Raw genomic sequence first — 19,928 nt, forward strand, 5'->3', positions numbered from 1 at the left:
CACTACCCAGTGACTGACAAAATAATTCCTCAGAGAAACCATTTGTGATGCTTAAATTATATTACAATTAAAGGCCTAGTATTCCTTGAAGGCCAGAATGCCAGCATTTTAAAGTAACACCATCTAATGCTGAGAAGAGATGGAATTTTAGCCATTTTGGTCAAACCTTGTAAATAAATTTATGCACAATCTCAGGTGATTAAGTGAGATCTTGCAAGATTTGTTAATGCTCAAAGAATGAGTTAAGAATGACTAAACTACTACTCCCTAAAATCTTAGCTCCCTTTCTGTAAAATTTACTGACAAGTAGCCATTTTTGTGCTGGCTAATGTTTCTTAGCTAAAAACAAGATCAGTTTGTTCTTAAAATAGATGGTAGAAATAAATCTTAGCCACAACCAAACCAAATTTTAGCTCAATATCTAAAAAATTGGTTAAGTTCTACCTATTTTTGTGTTTGTTAATGTTGCTTAGCTGTGGTGGTCATCTTGAATTGGATTCACTCCAAAAGGTAATCAGTTATAGATCCAGTGGTTACTTTTTGAAGGTTTCATTAAAATCCCTCCAGTGGGTCATGAAATATTTTGCTAAACCAACAAACAGCCAAACACACACGCACGCACGCAGACACGGTCAAAAATATTATCGCCTCTTGCCTTCGGGGGTGGATGGTCATAAGCCATTATTGGCACAGTATTAGCAACAAATCACATAATAAGCTTTAATGGCAGGAAAAGCATTTAAGGTGCTGTCACAGTCATCCAGAAATCGGCTTCCCAGAGTTTCTAAAATCATTTCATTCTGTTTTCCCCTGTGAGGTCATTAGGAAGAGCATAAAACGACATAAAAAGTCAGCAAAAAATAAATGATGATAGCATAGTGCTGTTTTTAAGTGTCTCACATCATCTATAAGATGACTGAAGCTCTAAATGAAAGAAGTGAACAAAGAAAAGGCACAGAGTCACGCTGTCAGTGAGGATGGTGGAAATATGTAAACGAGTTGTCAAGCCAATGTGTCAGAGAGATACAGAGTCAGAGGAAACTATGTGTAAAAAGTGGTTTTAAGTGGTGGTATGTGCTGCTGGGTTGGGGCCAGCTGCTCCAAGCATTTATTTATTCTTCAAGCCTGGAAATGCAGACTGAGTGGGGGAAATGTCCTCTTTGGAAGTGTGTATTTACATATGTGTTTGCACTGAACTCGTGTCTGTAAATGTTAATGGTCATCAGTGCATCAGCACACTTTCAATTAATGTCTAAATCAGCACAGAACCAGTAATTTGCTTGTCAACTTGGGAACAAAGGCTTGTTTTCACTTGGCAATTGTAATGAGGCATGCTGGCAACAAGCCCCTGAAAAACAGCACCACGAAGAGATGCGAAGAAACAAAGCTGCGGACCGGCCTTGAGCATCTTCACTCTGATTGGTCAGCTTTTGAAGAGCCAGTGATAATTGAGATGACTGGAGCAGAGACTTCTAAAACTACCTAATTGCCCCACTTAAATTCGGTAATTCCCTGCAGAAGTGTTACAGCAGAGTTTTGCATCCATCGCTCAATCCACCACCACCACACACGACGGATAGATTCTGTGTGCAGACTGTCGTGGCCTTAATTTAAAATTAAACAAAATTAAGTGAAAATTATAAAATAAATAAATAAGCAGAAAGCCTGCTTGTAGCCACAGCGCCACCACCACTACCACTAAAAAAAAAAAGGTTTAAGCTAAAAGACAAGCGGAAAAAGCCTTCTTATGAGAAAGCGCTGAGGTAATGAACAGCTATTTCACATGACTCATGAATCAGCTTCTATCACAGAAACACAACCAGGCCTACAGTGCCACTTTCTTTAATGATACCGTGCTATTTAACTTTGTTCTGTTCAAACCAGCAAAGACAAACACATAATTCACATGGCTGGATTTTGGGACACTTTAAAAGCATCACTGCTAATATTTCCATGTGACACATAGTTTTCTGTTTTTTGGAAACAGTTTTAGCCTCTTTCCAACGGACAAATGAGCGATTTTGAACACTACTCATTTAAACTTAAATTTCCAAAGGGTCTCATCAGTAGAATTTGGAAATTCTTCTACAGTGGTGTAATGGCTTTATGTTTGTCTAAAAATATTCTGCCAGTTCTCTTGTTACTCTGTCACATTTCTAGAAAAGTTATTAACAACATTTAATGCTAAGCTTTCAAAAGAAGAATAGAAAACTCAGTTGAATTCCTTGTTGTCAGGGCTCTGTAGTTTAATAACATAACCACTTTTGTTTTACACATAGAAAACAGCCACATTACATAATCCATCGAATCATTTTTATTAAGCCTACTTCAGCGTCTAAATTGATGGTAAGCAGTCATTGTTTAATTCCAAAGCCAAACTTCATTATATTTATGTTTTTATTTTTAACAACAGGAAGGTAAAACATGACGAATGTATGAGGAAGAGTCTGACTCCAACGGTTTGACTCTGTCATGCTGCAAAGATGATCAGATGCGGTCTGCATGTAAATGCAGTCTGCAGCAGCCCATAATATGTAAACTGTATCGATTTGTGAGTAATTCACCATAGGCCCAACCTATATCGACTCTAAATGACAGATGAGGTTACGCACCGCTGCAATAATCAACCACTCAAACCATGCCAAGACAAGTCATCAACATTTATTCCAAACAGAAAAGAATAGAACAGAATAGAACAGACATTAGCTACACTTTTACACCTCAATGATCCACAGTGTTACAGACGTATACTCATCTATACAAGAAGCAGCAATTCTTGACACAACTTTAAATTGTCCATTTTCATATCAGTTCAGGACAGGCTTATTTCCCACTCTAACCCCAATTCTTACGCTAATTTATAATCATTTTTATAAGACAGTAGAAGGAGAAGCAGAGTTGAGCCCCGATGTAATTTGGGGCTTCTTTGAACAAAGCAAATCTTAATGAGTGATACACATACACAAAGTAAGACACAAATACACACAGTTATAGTATCATAGTGTTAAAGGACACAGACACACGGAAACAACAAAAAAGACTGACAACAGCAGCGGATATGAGGATATGTGACCCTGATGCAAGAAAATGAGTTGTATTCCTCTGCGACAAGAGAAAACGTTGGAGACCAAGGATTTTTTTTTTCATGATCTATTCACGCTTTCTGAATACTATGGATGGAATAGAGCGGGCCAAGGTCAGAGACAGAATTCCCAATTCTAATTCGGAACGTTGCTCAGTACCCGGAGCAAGAGTAAGGGATTAATTTAGAGATCCATTCACTACGCCGGTGCAGGGGGGCAGAGACGGCAAAATGCAATGAAGAAAAGAGTGTGACTGAGGAAACAGGGATAAGAGAGAAAGGGAAAGATAGGACGGAGAGAACGTGGGCAACAAAGTGTGTGAGAAACATTGTGACCGAGAGAAAGAGAAGTGGTTCTGTTTGCTACATGAGGCCTGCAGACAGACAGAGCTGAGAGTTTATACAGAAAAGCTTCATTTTCCCAACGATACGGCTCACATTTCCTAATATTTTAAAAGTGTGCATCCCCAAAACCGCAAAAGCAAAACAGAGAAAACACAGGTAGGCTGACTCATGCTTGAATGAGATAAAAAGGGAATATAAATAGTAAAAGAACTGATAAACAGACAGCAATAAGACAGAATAAAGCATACAAAATATTTACTTGTTCATCCCACAGAAAAAATATTATTCTAGTTCTCAGAACTGGTTGACCTCCCTCACCTCTCAGTGTCCCTGAACCTTAAGCCGATTCATTTCAAATGATAACGTACATCTTTTAAATTGGACTATAAATAAATTATTACATTTTTAAGCTAGTTAATTCCCTCTAACAGGCTTTTAGCAAACTTTACTCAAAGAAGGAAAAAAAAAAATCACATTAATTAGAGATGATTTTCAGTCACAGATGAATACGCATGTGAGAGCTGACAAAAATAAATTCAGTGTTCATGGCAAAGAAAGGAACATAAAAGCTGGGGCAGCACTGTAGCTCACTGATGTTGGTTTATAGTTAGATCAGTGGCTAGAATAAATATTATCACATCATATTCCTGAAAACCATAAATATGTATGATCATGAGTGTTTTTTCATTTTAAACTACTAAACCATTTTACCTAACTCCACACCATTAGAACAAAAATAGACTATTTTACAAATGACTTGAATGTCCATCTTTAATGTGAAACTGAAAAAAATGAACAATGTTATCTTGTTGTAATGACATACAGCACATCAGAATGATGATCTTGTAACTTCATCCACCTTTGAGTCCCCATGTCCTGATGTATTGCTGAATAAACCACAAATTCCTGCATGAGCATTTTAGGTTGTTAATTTAAGCAATTGTATTTTGGAATTTTTAAAAATTGATGCATTTAGGAGTTTTTGGTGAAAATTTTGTTTTTATTACATTAAAAAAATGCTTTCCAATGTGGATATATTTTAAAAACTTTATGGTGGATCATTGTAGACCAGAACATTTTTCTGAAACAATGACTTAGTAACCTATTTTGTACTAACCCACTATCACTTTGAGCATTAAAAACACAAATGAGTATAAAGCTTCCTTTTTTTTTTAAGTTTTACCTGAGTTTGTTCCACTTTATCTTTAACTTTGATCATGTGCTGAAATAGTTAATAACTAAGGGGAAATTGTAAACAATATCAAAGTAAAACAGAAGTCCTGGGAGAATCTTTAGATCAAGCTAAACATGTTATTTCTCTTTATTTTGATATGTCGTTAATGAGGACATTCTCACCACCTAGTGGTGTGGCATGGGTATTTCAGCATTTTGATTAAAAAATGTGAATGAAGGAAAAAAAAATCAATTTCAAAACGTATTCCTTGTAGTGCAGACAGGATCTTAAGTCATTCCTTGGATAGAGCACATTTTTTATTCTGCTTGGATGTCTGGACTCGTACATTCTGTATGAGTTGTGATGAACTTTCTGCAGGTTCATTTATATCAAAGGTATCCTGACAACTAATTAAATTAACTTCTCCGACTTTTCATCCAACACCACAAGTGAGTTGACATTTTTATGATAGAGTGAAATGTCTCATTAGGTACAAGACAAATAGTCCTCCAATAAAGGACACTCGTGTTGTTTTGTAGATAAATGAGATGTCCTGTGATCTTTTATCAGAGTAGGTATTTCTTTGTTTTTCTTACTGTAGTGGTTTTAAAGTGATTGAAACTGGTAATAAAATTAGTTAATTTTAAAAAGATTTTATGAACTGTATTAAAACTAATCAAATGCTTCTGTTTATTTTCAGTTGGCCATTTTGAAAATGTAAATTTTCCATCATGAACCAGCTCCAGCTTTAAATAATTACATAATCACTAAAGCCATATTGTGTGCACTGACGTATTTTAATGAATGTCTTTTTTGTTGATTTTTGTAGCCTTATTTTGTTTAGTGAATGCCATCCATCCATCCATCCATCCATCCATCCATCCATCCATCCATCCATCCATCCATCCATCCATCCATCCATCCATCCATCGTCTTTACTCTTTGCCTCCTTGTTATGTCAACATAACATTTTAGGTCAGTTTGACAAACTATTGGTGCAGTTGTTGTTATAAAAAACAAAATGATTAGTAGAAAAAGTTAAAATTAAAATCCCACGTTGAGATGAACTAATGCCAGACTTACTTTAGAAGTCAGTAAGATGTGTGGGTGGATCAGATGTTTGTGTTATCACCTTTTTTCCGCTCTGTTAATCCTATCTAAAGCTAAGACAGTCCTCCACATCGTTTTTCACAGAAATTGCAATATTTCTGGTAATTAGGATTTTTGAGGAGTTGAAGATTTATTTCTGTTGAACAACAGTTACTAATTTGCGACTGAAAGTTTTCTATTTTGCAAAAACGAAATTATTTTAACAGAGAACATTAGTTATGTTGGAGTGAAAATTTACCAGCCACATAAATTCAAAATAATGTTGTTTACAAAATTTTCATAAATTTGTTTCAAATGACCAGGCACTTAGGTCATCCAAAATAGATTTTGCAGTTTAAAGAGTCTAAAGAGTTTTATTTTATTTGCATAGTCAAATCAACCCAACTAAAGGTTTAGACAACTATTATTTTTATCCCACTAAAATTGATATGCACTTTCAAACCAGCCAAAATGTTAAATTAATGAGGAAATCCAACTAAAACAAACTAATGCAAAGACTCACACAACAAAGGATTTTAATACAGATAAGATAAAGCAATTTTAGAAGAACATTAATATACCTCTTATTTTGGGAAGTTTAAAAAGATATTGTCTCGATATAGAAACTAAGCAGTTTTGACTGAATCACAAGTAGGTCACTGGGATTAAAATGGAAATAGAAGAAACAAGAGTTAGGCTGAAAACAGAGAAAGGGGGTCTCTGGTGCCCACTGTAACATATCTTAGTGAGCCAGACTGCTGGACTTTTTTATACACTCAGAAATGATTGCGCCTTTCTTACTCCTATAAGTACATGACTTCATTCATCACTTATAAATTCATTCACCTCCAGGTTCTTTATCAGCAACCTACCTGATTCATTGTGTGTGTTTACTATCACCCAGTTTACAGGAACAGATGCAGAATGTGATTATGTTTGTGGGTGAGACTTGTTAGATGGACTATTAATTTTTTAATCATTGTGGCTCGTTTTAAGTAATCCGTTCATTCATCCGGGTCTATAGTGTGGGAGGTACGCAACAAAGAAGGTTGAAAATTGCATTACACGGTTTTGATTTATCACTTTAGGTGACATGCATTTGACTGGAGGGGGCGAAAAAAATTTCCCCTCCAGGGATAATAAAAGTTTGAATGTGTTTTACTCATGTGTAACAGAACATAAATCAATGGTCATATGAAGCATGAAACCTTTCAGCCACTGAGAAGCATTTCTTTGTTCTTGTGAAAAAAATATTTATGGTTTGGTGAAAAGGAGAGCAGCTGTATAATGCTATATTGATTATGTTCGCACTCCCTAGTTAGCAGTCCCAGTGGTTGATTTGTTAAAGCTTAATGAGATAAAAAGGGGAAAAAAAAACATTACAACACAGTCACTTGAAAATTTCCCTTAAATAAGATGGATTAACCACTGAACTGCATTAATGAGGGAACGGGATTTCAGAGAAATTTGATTTTCAGCAAACAAAGCTCTCAACGAGTACACAAACTACCTTCAGATTTTGGAAACAATTTCATTTTACTTTCCTTTTGAATAATTTAAACTCACTACACACCAGACCCACTATCTGAATTATTTAATTTGGTGCTTTATCAAAGTGCAAATACATTCAATAAGCTTATTCAAAAACTGAATTGAACCTTTAGCCTCTCTCATTCACTGGCATACACTGAAACACACTGTTGGACACACGAGTGGCAGAAAAATGTTTGCATCTCAAATACACAGGAGCGAAAGCATGAAAGCTCACACACTTCTTAATGCAATGCAGACATTTAGATTAAAGCGACATGAAGCAGGGTCAGTCAGCAGACACACAATTACAGAAAAAGTTTCACAAACACAGAAGCTATTGTGCAAATACAATCACCTTCAAGTGTGAGGACTATAATTAAAGAAAATCAGTAATATGTATTACCTTTAACTAAAGACTGTAGTTAAAAGAAATGTTGCCATTTGATCTGAAAAATGAAGCCAGTCTGAAGTAGAAGCACCAAAAATACAACAGCAGTGATCCCAAAAATGGATTGCTCACTAATAGAAGTCAAAATGCACCAGCTTTTCTTCCAAAAAGACTCAGTCACTAAACATTTCCTCAGTTGTCTTCAAAGCATGTATTACTCCATGAAAGTGTTAATTTATTATCATGTTATTCTTATCCTCTTATGCAAAACCCAGATTTCACTTATGTAAAATGTTATTAGCAATACCCAACCAAAGATACTGTACCTGAAACAAGCAGGCTCCTAATTTCATTACAGAAAAACTTTTGAAAACAGTTTGGAAAACTTCATGTTTTAATAGTGCCAGGATAGGATGTCAATATTAAATAAATAATAAGAAAACCCCACAAATAATTGTAGCATGCTAAGCATTTCTAAAAACTCTTTATGTAGCTTTGAGAACACTTTCTTTGGTCTTTATAGCCATTACTGACTTTCTCTGAAAGTTTTCCAAGTTGAGAAAGAGTGGGAAGAATTAGATCTCAGTTACAAGGCTACAAACAGGGATGGTGAAAGTTTATCTGTCATCCTTCAACAGATCGAAGAGTAAACACGTACTAACTATTTACCCTTTTCTGGAAAACCAAAGGCTCATTTCAAACACTGTCCTGAACTATTAATAGTCATAATAAGATTCAGTATTTTGTAATAGGTGACATACAAATGGATAAACACCTATGTGAACAAGGTTTTAGCCTTTATATTTTAATTCCAAGAAGCCAGACGTACTTGTAATCTTTTAAAGTGGTCTTGATCAACAGTTCTTCAGGTTTTCTGAAGGCCTTTCAGTGTTTCTATGGGCTTTGGCTGCTTTTTAACCTGGTTATTAGTCCACTCCCTGACCTGTTTTCAAGGAATGTTTGCTTGTTAATTCATTTAACTCTGACCTTGCAGTCATTCAGACAGAAACAGACTACTAAACTCACTAAACAAGAGATGAACTAGTGTTGGGTCAAAATGTACAATTACACGCAAAGTAGCAAATAATCAGTTTTAAAACAGATCTTTAGGCACTTTGTTTCCTGTAGCCTGACACAAAGACAAAAAGTGTTTGCATTTACTTATTTAAATGTTTTACAAAGTACCTGAAATAGTATTTTAGGACCAACAAGATGCAAATTATATTTTATCAAGTGAAATTCCTGTGTCAGGAACTTAATTTATTTTTTTTTCCCTAAAGACTTGGTTTATGGATATTGTATTATATTGTACTGTATGAGTATTTATAGATATATATGTATTTTAGGTCTGACATTTATTCTTTTGTCCTTTTCATATTCTCTTTTGCTATTTTTTAAACCTCTCTCTTTTACAAGGGCTTCTCTACCTCTCTTCATCTCTCTCTTTTTCGAGGGCTTCAGGAGGATTAAGCATAATCAAGTCTAAGGACTGGACATAACATGATGGGAAAAAACAGTCGAAGTCCAAAAATAAACTTTAAAAGATCTTCCAAAAGTCTGGAGATCTATTGCTCAAGACAACTTTAAGAAAATTTGACTACTTAAAAGCAAAATACAAAGAAATATTGGGTTGTTAAGGAAAAAAAAAAAACGTTTATGTTATATAGTAGCTGTCAGCAAAATTAACCCCTAAGCATTGCCTTAAAATGCTTTACTGGTTTTATTCCCCTTACTTTGCTCAGAATCAACCAATTCCACAAGACCAGCAGCCAGTTTTAAGAGTCCACTCATATGGTGCTCCATGCATGAGAGAATAATAAAGTTGCTCTTTGATCTCTTAAATAATGTGAGTTTGTAAAAAAAAAAGCCATTTAAACTCAGCAGTAAGGAGAAATTAGACAACAGAACAGACAGGAACAAAGAAAAAAAGAGAGAACATATTTCATTTAATCGGTTTCAGCTTCACATGTTTCTACTTACATGCGTTGGTCACTGCAAAGCTATTGGCAGTTTCTATGTTGTCCACATGAGGAACCAAGTTAAAGGGAGCTTCCGTAGCATTCGGGCTGGTGTTGTGAAGGAAGATAGCTAGTCGGAATGCTGTGTATTCCTGATCTGTATTCCTAATGAACAGTCCACCTGGACAAAGGAAGAGAAGATAAAGAGGAGAGGAAGTGAGTTATTGTCAGGTGGAGAGGGGTCAGGTGGGAACATGGAGACACAGGGAAAAGTAAGGAAGGAAAAGATGGATGGGGAGGGCGGAGAAAAACAGAGGATGAAGGGGAGGAGAGCCAATATCTTCATTAGCTTTGTTATAAAAGGTAATTTGTCTTTCGGCACATCCTCGCTCTCCATCTCACGCGCTGGCTTGAATGGAGAATGTGCTTGTGGATGCTGTTCATTCCACTGATGAAATCTGAGAGAGGCAGAAAAATAAGCTGACAGAGAAGTTTAATGACTCAGAGAGGACAGGAGAGGAATCAGAGGAGGAGGAGCAGAAAGTGTCACTTTAAAGAAGGAGGAGCAAGGGTCAACTATGTACAGGGAAGAAAAAAAAATGAATAAAATGAATAAACAGCAAAAGAAAAAAAGAACTTTATGTCTCTCTCTCTCATATATACATATATATATATATATATATATATATATATATATATATATTTAAAACATTATCTAATCCTTTCAGCTCATTCTCAGATAACCAAAGAGTTTATCCTCTCTTCTTCTACCTGACAGGATATTAATAACCGTAACATAACACTGGTAACTGCTAAAACAAATGAATAATTCAGATTATGTTTTGCACTTATATTTGTGAGAATAAAATAAAAATAAAGCCTTTTGTCATATCACACTAGCAGTTAGGACACTGCATTTATTTCAAAAATCTTGTTAAATGTCCACAAAACGTCCCTTTTCTCTTTTGCTCTACACTATTGGAATAATCTTCAGAATACCCATCAGCCTTCAGACACTTGCCCCTCTTTTCATGAATTTTCAAGGAGTTTTAAAAGCTGCACTGAGACAATCGTGTAATTGTGTTGTGTTTTACTGTTAATGAAACCCGTTAGACTTTATGCCCACTGTCTTTAACCCATGCTTCCTTCGATATTGCCCACTGCCAAAGGTGAAAGGGCAATGATGGTTTTGCCTTTGTCTGAGTGTTTGTGTTCCTTTGTCTGCTATGTTAGCAAGCCAACATAGAACAGATTTTATTGAAACTCTCACAAAGTAAACATTAGATGAACATGTACAACTGATAAACTTTATATTCAACCCAATTCAAGATATCCACCATAGTCAATTGGTGTTAGAAAACACAAGAATTGCTTTCACTCAGTCAACTTTACAGATATCTCACTAAAATTTGGTGTGGTAGTATATAAAACTAACTCGTGACACATAAAGCACTTTGCATTGTACAAGATCTTTGCTTACAACTTTAACATTCACTTTTGGCATCAACTGTGTTAGTCTTTTGGGAAATTATCTCATGAATCACTGACCAGATTTTATTGAAACTCTCAGAAAGCAATCGTGGATTGTACATTTACAACTAATCAACATTAACAAACACAAAAATGGCAATAGCTCTGACAGTTTTCTAAATATTAAGCTAATGTCTGATGCTGTAGAAGCTGAGTCTTCTTTAACACATGAAGAAATGGATACATTTGTTGGCCTCCTTACAGCTCATTGAAACAATGTTTCATTTCTTGTGTAAAGTGATTTAGTTAAAAGCAGGTAAAACTGTTTATTGTGTATTTTCATGTCTTTATTTTGTGACAGAATGAACAAAATAACAGAGAAAGCAAATAAGAGAAAGCAAAAGTTAAAGCTGACTGAGGAAGAAAAGAAAATTATAGATATCCAAATTAAAGGTAAAGGCTACAAGACCATCTCCAAGCAGCTTCATGATTCTCTGAACACAGCTGCCAATATTACTACCGTATTTTCCAGACTTGTTTCCAGACTATAAGGCACACCTAAAAGCCTCCAATTTTCTCAAAAAACGACAGTGCGTCTTATAATCCAGAGAGCCTTTTATATGTAAGAAGTCGTAATGTTTTTGTATGACTTTGGTTAAACTACAAAGCCGCACCGCTTGCAGCATTAAGGCTCAGTTATAGTCGCGCAGGGCCCGCGGACATGAGCGAGCGGTGGAGGCATTTATACTTGACGCTTACGTCAGTGCAATATTCTGTAAAAAGACGGGGCAGTTTTGTTCTGCTTAATGCGCCTTATAGTTCAGTGCGCTTTATATATGACAAAAGTTCGAAAATAGACCATTCATTGACAGTGCGTCTTATATTCCAGTGCGCCCTATAGTGCAGAAAATATGGTAAAAAGTTTAAGGTCTGTCGGATTGTAGCCAGCCTTCCAGAATGTGGATGCAAGATGAAATGCAACCCCAGGTTAATCAGACAGACTGTATGAATGGAAGGAAAAGAGCCGAGGAAACCATCCAAAACCATTTAGGCTGAACTTCAAAGTCAAGGTACGTCACTTTCTGATTGCACCATCTGTTGCATTTTGATTTATAATGGGCTCCATGGAAAAAGACCCAGGAGGGCTCCACTACTGGCAGAAAAACACAAAGAAAGCCAGACAGCAATTAACGGAAATGCATGTTGACAAGCCCCAAAGATTGAATACTGAACTCACTGAAGACACAAAAATGGAGCTATTTGACCAGCCACATCATTTCTGTTTTTTTGATTATTGTGAAAGGGTACCAAGAAATTTATTTGTGTCTGTACTCACATATGTCACAAAATCTCACACTATTGCAAGAAACTGTGCATGTAATTTACAAGGTTTGACCAAAACGGCTATAGTCCATCCCTTCACATCATAGGATCTTAACTTAAAACTCTGGCAAAAAAGGGGGCAGGTGGTATGCTTTCTTTCACGGAATGCTAGGCTTTGAGAAATTTCAAAAGTTTGACACCTCATGCTTGTATGCATGTTGCTATTTTAAAAACAGTCTTTTAGAGTAAAATTATGTTGAACCCTTGATTTTTGAAGAAAGGCTCAAAGGTCTAGCATTAATCATTCCTGTATAACAATCCCAGAATCTGAGAGGACTTTATTCTCACATTCTGACTATAATTCCATTTACATAAAAAAATAATCTAAAGGTTTATATCACAATCACTCATTTACAAGTTTGATTTACTGTTCCAATATTTGTTCTATTACTGATCCCATTTTTTATTTATTTTTAAAGAAGCAATACTTAATTTATTTAAGTTGGTTCCTGGCAGACTGAAGCCTTGACTGTGCTTGCTTTAGGAGAGAGATAAGAAGGAGGGATGTGAGAGGAGGAGGAAGGATGCAGAGCATTTTCAATGAAGCACCTTTTAAAATCCAAACACCGTGACAGGTTTCTGGTATCAATGACCATCTTTTTCACAGTAAAAGTTGCTGTTTTTATGCCTCATATGGCTCAGCCACACATTAAGCATCCAGACAAAAACACAATTTAAACCAATTAAACAAAATAACTTTGATTTTGTTTAAGATTTATTGTAGTTATTGATGGAAAGACATTGTGTGAGTCTTTTAGTGTATTCAACCACTTTGATATGTCACACATTTACGTTCATGCAAACACACACAGTCCAGTTAGATGAAGGATGCAGATGTGCCCCATCATGGTACATTATTTTAGTTCTGCTTCATGTTAACACACATCAACACACATGTTCATGAAATTGTCTGCTTCAGCTAATCTAACAGAAGTGGAGGGATGTGCAGTTGACTCCTCAGGTGAAGTGGAGAACCGAGGAGCAGCAGGATTGATCATGTATGTATAGGTGTGAATTTACAGTGGCTGATTAGGAGGAAAGGAAAAAATATGTTGTTCTGCAGCACCACATGCAGTTTGGATGTGCAAACCAGCCTCTGCCTTGCAGGACACTTGTAAATGTTTGCGGGGTTTTTTTTTTTGCAGATGCATGTGCACAATGAAGACTTGCAAAAAAAAAAAGCAGTGCAGGTATGTGTGCAGAACAAGGAAGAGAATATTTAGCGCATTAACTTTTATTGGCAGCTGCGAAGAGACAGAGTCAAGGAGGCGAATCTCATTATAGGACCTCCCAGCTGCCCCCCACACCTCCCCTCCTAACTCCCCATCCTACACACAAACACAAGTACTGATGCAGTGAATGTGCGCTTGTAGAGAGGGAGACAGAGAACATTTTGATTCCATGCATGTGTGCTCCGCAGTCACTGAGCGGACTGACGGTTTAGTTTTGAGTTAACTTTATCCCTGATCTTTTACGAAGGCTTGGGGGGAGGTTTGCCCTGCTCTAACATAGGGGGAGATAAGAGGGAAAAGGGCAGTGACAGAGAGGGAGAATACTGCAGTGTCTAAACACCGAACAAGACGAGAAAAGAACAAAGCTCCCTGAAACATTCATGAGACCAGAACAGCTTTTAAAATACAGGATGCAGTGAAAGAGTTGTAAACCAAACGAGTCACTGCAGAGAAGCAGCATATATGTAATTAAAAAAATAAAGATGTACTATAAAGCCTAGTTTTGTGTTCCTCTGTTCCATCGTTTCTGGTCATTTTCTTGTTTTTTCCATCTCTGGATTTTTTTTCTGTCCCCTTCCTTATGGTATTTCCTGCCCACTAAAATGCCAGTCATATTTGGTGTAGTGTGTCAGATCTGAGTGCCCGTGCGTAAAATCAGTAACTCACCTATCTGCACTGAGCTGGGGAAAGCCCCTGTTGCCAGTCCCCAAAGGGCGGAATACACCCCAAGAAAGTGCCAAGAAAAAATAATAATCCTCATTGTTTCTTTTTTTCCCTTTTCCCTTCAGTTCCTTCAGAAACTGTTGAGAGACATGGAGAAAGAGGGGAAGATGCGCAAGAGATAAGAAGGCGTCAGAGGAAGGTAAAAATAAAAGAAGAAGATGAGAAGGGGTATTTCCCCCCCTTGCCTTTTTTTCTTAAAAAAAAAAAAAAGAGTATTCCTAATCCATGGTGGGTTTGTCCGTTTCTTCTCCTGCAGTGTCCGCTCAGAAGAGCGCTGTGTGTCCAGTGCTCATGGAAAAAAGACGGGGAGAAAGAGAGAGAGGAAGAGAGTGTATGTGTGTATGGTGTATGTGTGTGTGAGGGGGGAAACTCGCTGGAATGATTGGCGAGCCGGGAGAACAGGCTGCATTGAAGAACTGGACATGCGCGCCCCGTCTCTTTTCTTTCTCTCCTACCCCCACCCCCACCCCCACCCTCACCACTCTCTCTCTCTCTCTCTCTCTCTCTCAGTGAAACGCTCCGTTTCACTCTGAACCTTTCTCCTCCGCCTCCTCCTTTACATCTTTTCTTGTTCTAACTGCTGCCTCTTGATATTTGCAGGAAAAGCAAATAAAGAGTCCCCCCCACCACACTCCCAAGTGCGTGCGTGCGCGTGTGTACTCTCTCTATGAATGCTTGACACCATTTAACTTGACATAAATCTTGTTGTAATCCACCATCACTCTCTGACATGTGCTCAAAATAGTTGCACAGAAGAACAAAATAAAGAATTAAAGGCATTCCTTGAAGGAATGCCTGTCGCCTGCTGCCTTTGGTGCCAGAGTTTAAACTATGATCTAACCATGAGAGTTACAGTATAGTCATTTTGGTCTATGTTATGTGTAATATCACTTGATTTGTTAGTTCTTAGAGTATGTGCTGCAAGTGATTTTCAGCTACTACATCAAATTTTATCTTAATATCTGTAAAACAGGCTGAGTTACAGTCATTTTTATAATTGACAAGGCTGATTAGCTGTGCTGGCTGTCTTGAATCTTCTTGAGTCCAAAAGTTAGCAAGTTGAAGATGTGCATCGAATGATTACTTTAACATAATGTCATTACGATCAGTTCAATGTTTCATGAACTATTTTGCTAACGTATGTTCTTGACTACAGCACGTAAGGTAAAGTTTTGAACAAAGACCTCAAGTGATTTTTTTTAGTGCTCAGAGTATGAGTTAGGTATAACATTCAGCAACTACCATACCACATTTTAGCTTAATATTCAATTGTAGCCATTTTTGCGTTTTCTAAGGGTGGTTGATCCTGGCAGCCATCATAAATTGTGTTAATTTCAAAATTTATTAAGTTGTAGAAGTACATTCAGTGATTACTTTCAAAATGTTTTATTACATTTGCCAAGTGGTTCATAAGATATTTCACTAACAGTCAGGCAGATTGGACACCAATAATTTATGGCAAAGGTTTGGACAAAATTTCACCTGATCTCTTAGCGCTTAGAGTATGTTATGTAAATAAGTCTCAGTTACTACCAGACCAAACTTTAGTCAAATACCAGTAAAATTGACTGAGTTATAGCCATTTATGTCTTTGTTCAAGTTTAAATAGCTGGCGTGACCATCTTGAATTGACTTGACTTCAAAGGTTAGTCAGTCGTTGATGCACAACTAGTGTTTCCTTTGTGGGATTTTTATTTTTAGATCTGTTCATTGGTTTAGAAGATATTTTGTTAACAAACACCTGCACACACATTTTAAGTCTCATATAAAATGTGCTAAAAATACCTAACAAAAAGCCCTGTTCAGAGCCTCTGCTGTCCGAGTCCTGATCCTCCATCCCTGACAGACTCTGTCCATGGTGCTGAACTCACACTGACTTTAGGCTGCAGGCTCTCACCTCATACACATTATGCTGGGTAAAAGTCTCAGCAATCATTTCTTTATATCATCTGTCTAAAGACCCAGAAGTTCTTGTAATTTATTAAAAGTTCTCCTGATATATTTTTGATAGTATTTCAGAAGTTGTGTCAAAGTTTTTATATGATCATTGGCTACTTTCTATCCAATTTTATCCTATTTTGTCTCTTGCTGTTCATATAAAGCCTGCCATGTCTCAGTATTTCCTGTCTGTATCTATAAAGCATGAGAAAAGTGATCAAAATAACAAATATATAGCTTTAAAACATCCCGCAGCAGATAAATGGTACCTGAATATGATTCTTTTTACAAATATGACAAAAAAATCCAGTAAAATCCTGATGTAGGACTTAGTTTATCTCTCTAATCTTGTATTATTGTATTGTATCTTGTCAAAGCTTCAAATAAAAAAAGGAACATATTTTTGAAACAGGCTGCTAAAAGTTTCTAAAAATACAATAATAAAAAAAGATTTTTTTTAAGTTATTTGTCTTGCCAAGAAAAAGAAGAAGTAAAATAAAAACGAATTCATGCCTTAAATCAGTTGTTCCCAACACTAGTCCTCGAGGAACACTATCTTGCATGTTTTTATTGTTTCCCTGCTTTTCAGCAGGTCTTCAAGTTCTGCAGAACAGTCATTCAAATCAGATGTGTCAGAGGGAAACAACTAAAACAGACAGAATAGACTTCCTTGAGGACCAGGGTTGGGAATCACTGCCTTAAATTAATCCAGCCTCTTGCACAATAACCGGAGATAGGCACCAGCTACCCTCCCCTAAGGAAAAGGATGGTAAAGAAAATGGATGGATGGATGCCTTAAGTTAGGTGTTTTTTTAGTGTTGACAAAAGCAATTTCTCTGAAGATCATACAAAAGAGCTGGACAAAAATGAGTAAAAAAACAATGTAAATCAAACAAGCAATGAATCCGACAGGTGAAAATAGCTGCCACACCAGAAGATACCTGATATAGTGACCTGACTGTGGATAAAGGAGGGCATTAAGCAAAACCTTCGATGTCACTAAAGTGTGATTCTTACCTAGACTACCAAAGTAGATGAAGCAAATGTGTTGTATTTTACTTACAAACTTTTTTTAAATGCCAGTTTAATGAAATATGCAATAACTCAAGACTAGGTATTCAGTGGACGTAAGAGAAGTATGACCTTTTCTCCTTTTGTAAAATGTAATATAACATGTTAGAAAAGTTTCAAAATGTATACATCAGATAGTCTTTACTTAAATAAGTGCATGCTGGTGCTATTGGATGTACAATATTTCTCTTGGTTGCAACTTTTAACAAAACAATCAACTTTTGTAATTAAGGAATCCCTGCAGACCTTATAAAACTAGTTGTAAATGTGATTGATTTGTGTTCAGGAAGTACTGTAGTTTCCCTATGTGTTCAGGAATGTAGTGATTAAAAACCTATCCAAAGTGATTTTTTTTAGCTCATATTCACTTCCTTATAGAAAACTGTGGAAACATTGTTCTGTTTACAGAGCTGATATTTTTAGGTTTGTTCACTGAATGTGAAAACTTGAACCCCTCTCATATAGGGAATTTACTGATGCCTCTATGGTCAAACTTGCAGTTTTACAGTGATATAGTCATATATGGGATGTAAATGCTGCTGAAGATTGTTGCACATTTACACTGTCATTTATTTTCCCTGCCAGATTACATAAACCTAATGAATATGACCTACAGTGTGAGTGGATCTTTACTCATGGTCTATTTGCATAATGGGATTCACACTCATAATCACACACATTCACACACTTACAATAAGCCTCCCCATGGGTCTATACTCCCCATGGAAATATGCTCCTTTTACTGTTGAGGCCTTGTGTGTGTATGTGCATGGTGTGTGTGTCGGGGGGCGTTAAGAGGTATTTTTACAGCGATATGAGCCATCACTCTTAATGCAACTCTCATACTAACTGCTTGCAGAATACATTTTGATCACAAAAACTCAGACTGTTTTGCTCCAGTAGTAATAATGAAAAACAAACTTTATGTGTAAGCTGTTTTTTTGTTATGTAAAGAAAAGTCACTGAAAAGCAAACAGTGAAACACAGGATACAAAAATTAGAGTGATGGATAATTGTCTGAATATTTTTTAGACATAACAGACCACACTAAATTTTGTTCTAAAGGACTAAATTACACAAAACTAAAGTAGACCTAATGGCCTAGTATTCCTTGAAGAAACGCTGACCATCATTCAGCTATCATGCTAAAGTTTTAGGCTAAGATCATCTTATATTAAGAAGTGATGGTGTCATATCTGTTTTGGTTAAACTTTAGAAAAATATTAGAAGCAATCTAATGCAATATATTGTTAATGACTCTCAGTGACTACCACATAAAATTTGAGCTCATACAGTATGTAAAACTTACTGAGTTAAAGACATTTTTGTGTTGGCTAAAACTGTGGTGTTCATCTTAAATTGGACTGACTCCGAAGGTTAAGTATATGTCAGTGTACATCTAATGACTATTTCTTGAAAGTTTCATTAAAATCTGTTCAGTGGTTTATGAGATATTTTGCTGACAGACAGAGTTGACTCCACATGCAGTAGTTGCCAAATTTTAAACAAAGATCCTGCAGAATCTGTTAACTCTCAGAGAATTGTTATGGATTAATCTCAGCTACCACCACACTATATTTCAGGTCAATATCTGTAAAAGTTTTTGTGTTTTTTAACAGACAGACACACAAACAAAACATCATCACCCACCTATGCCTTTTGGTAATGGGTGATAATTAGACAAAACTCTCTTGTGAATATGTGTAACTAAACAAAGCCAATGATTCGTATCCTTGTTTATACCTTCACTTTGAAAATGTTAGATGTTTTCAGGTTATCTCCACTGATGTCTGCCTGCTCTGTTCACAGTTCACAATGTTTCAGCAGCGAATTCAGAGACATTTTTCAAAAAGAGCTTGAACAGACTCATCTTCAGATTTAAAAATGGATTGATAGAATTTTTTTTCAGCAAAGGTCAACATCTCTTTGACCTCTCATTCTGCAACAGAATAGTTGGCATCCAGTCAGAAGATCAGGGTGTGTGAGTGAGAATACAAAAGGGTTGTCTAAATAGAGTGCAAGTAGAAAGCACTGTGTGAGGGTACTTGTGTGTGTGCCTGTATGTATGTGTGGGGGATGGGGTGCTCTTGTGTGTGTATGTGTGTGTGTGTTTAAAAATGTGAATGACACACACATTGTAAAGCATTTGTAAAACAGCACTACACACATATGGATTTTTTTTGGCTTTATATGAACCAATATATGAACAAATATGGACTTTTATAGACCTTTATTTTTTATATTCTTTCAGGTTAAATTTATGACATGACTGAAGGGAAAGCTCACAACAAGGAGCACAGACATTCACTTAGACTGACTTTGAACTGAATGAAGAGGTGAAGAGTCACTGTGTCCTAACAAAAAGCATTTTTTAAAGCCTGAACACCTGAATTCAGACAGTACTTACACATACATACATACCCACACACACACACACACATATATATATATATATATATATATATATATATATATATATATATATATATACACACACACACAACACTTCACACAGAATGATAAAGTGATGATATTTTCTATT

The 19,928-nt window shown here is 36.3% G+C and overlaps 1 protein-coding gene across 5 annotated transcripts in view; it reads right to left on the reverse strand.

The window, feature by feature from the left end:
• Positions 1-14,799, reverse strand: part of gria4a (glutamate receptor, ionotropic, AMPA 4a) — a 127,722-nt gene extending 112,923 nt beyond the window's left edge. For all 5 annotated transcript variants that reach the window (XM_017431006.3, XM_017431005.3, XM_017431008.3 and 2 more), the window contains exons 1-2: positions 14,321-14,799; positions 9,592-9,750 (exon numbers count right to left, since the gene is read on the reverse strand). In XM_017431006.3, the coding sequence (XP_017286495.1) occupies positions 9,592-9,750; positions 14,321-14,414 (253 nt within the window). In that variant the 5' untranslated portion in view covers positions 14,415-14,799. The remainder of the gene's footprint in view (positions 1-9,591; positions 9,751-14,320) is intronic.
• Positions 14,800-19,928: the final 5,129 nt, after the last annotated feature.

This window comes from Kryptolebias marmoratus, linkage group LG2, assembly GCF_001649575.2.
Source record: "Kryptolebias marmoratus isolate JLee-2015 linkage group LG2, ASM164957v2, whole genome shotgun sequence".
Lineage (NCBI taxonomy): Eukaryota > Metazoa > Chordata > Actinopteri > Cyprinodontiformes > Rivulidae > Kryptolebias > Kryptolebias marmoratus.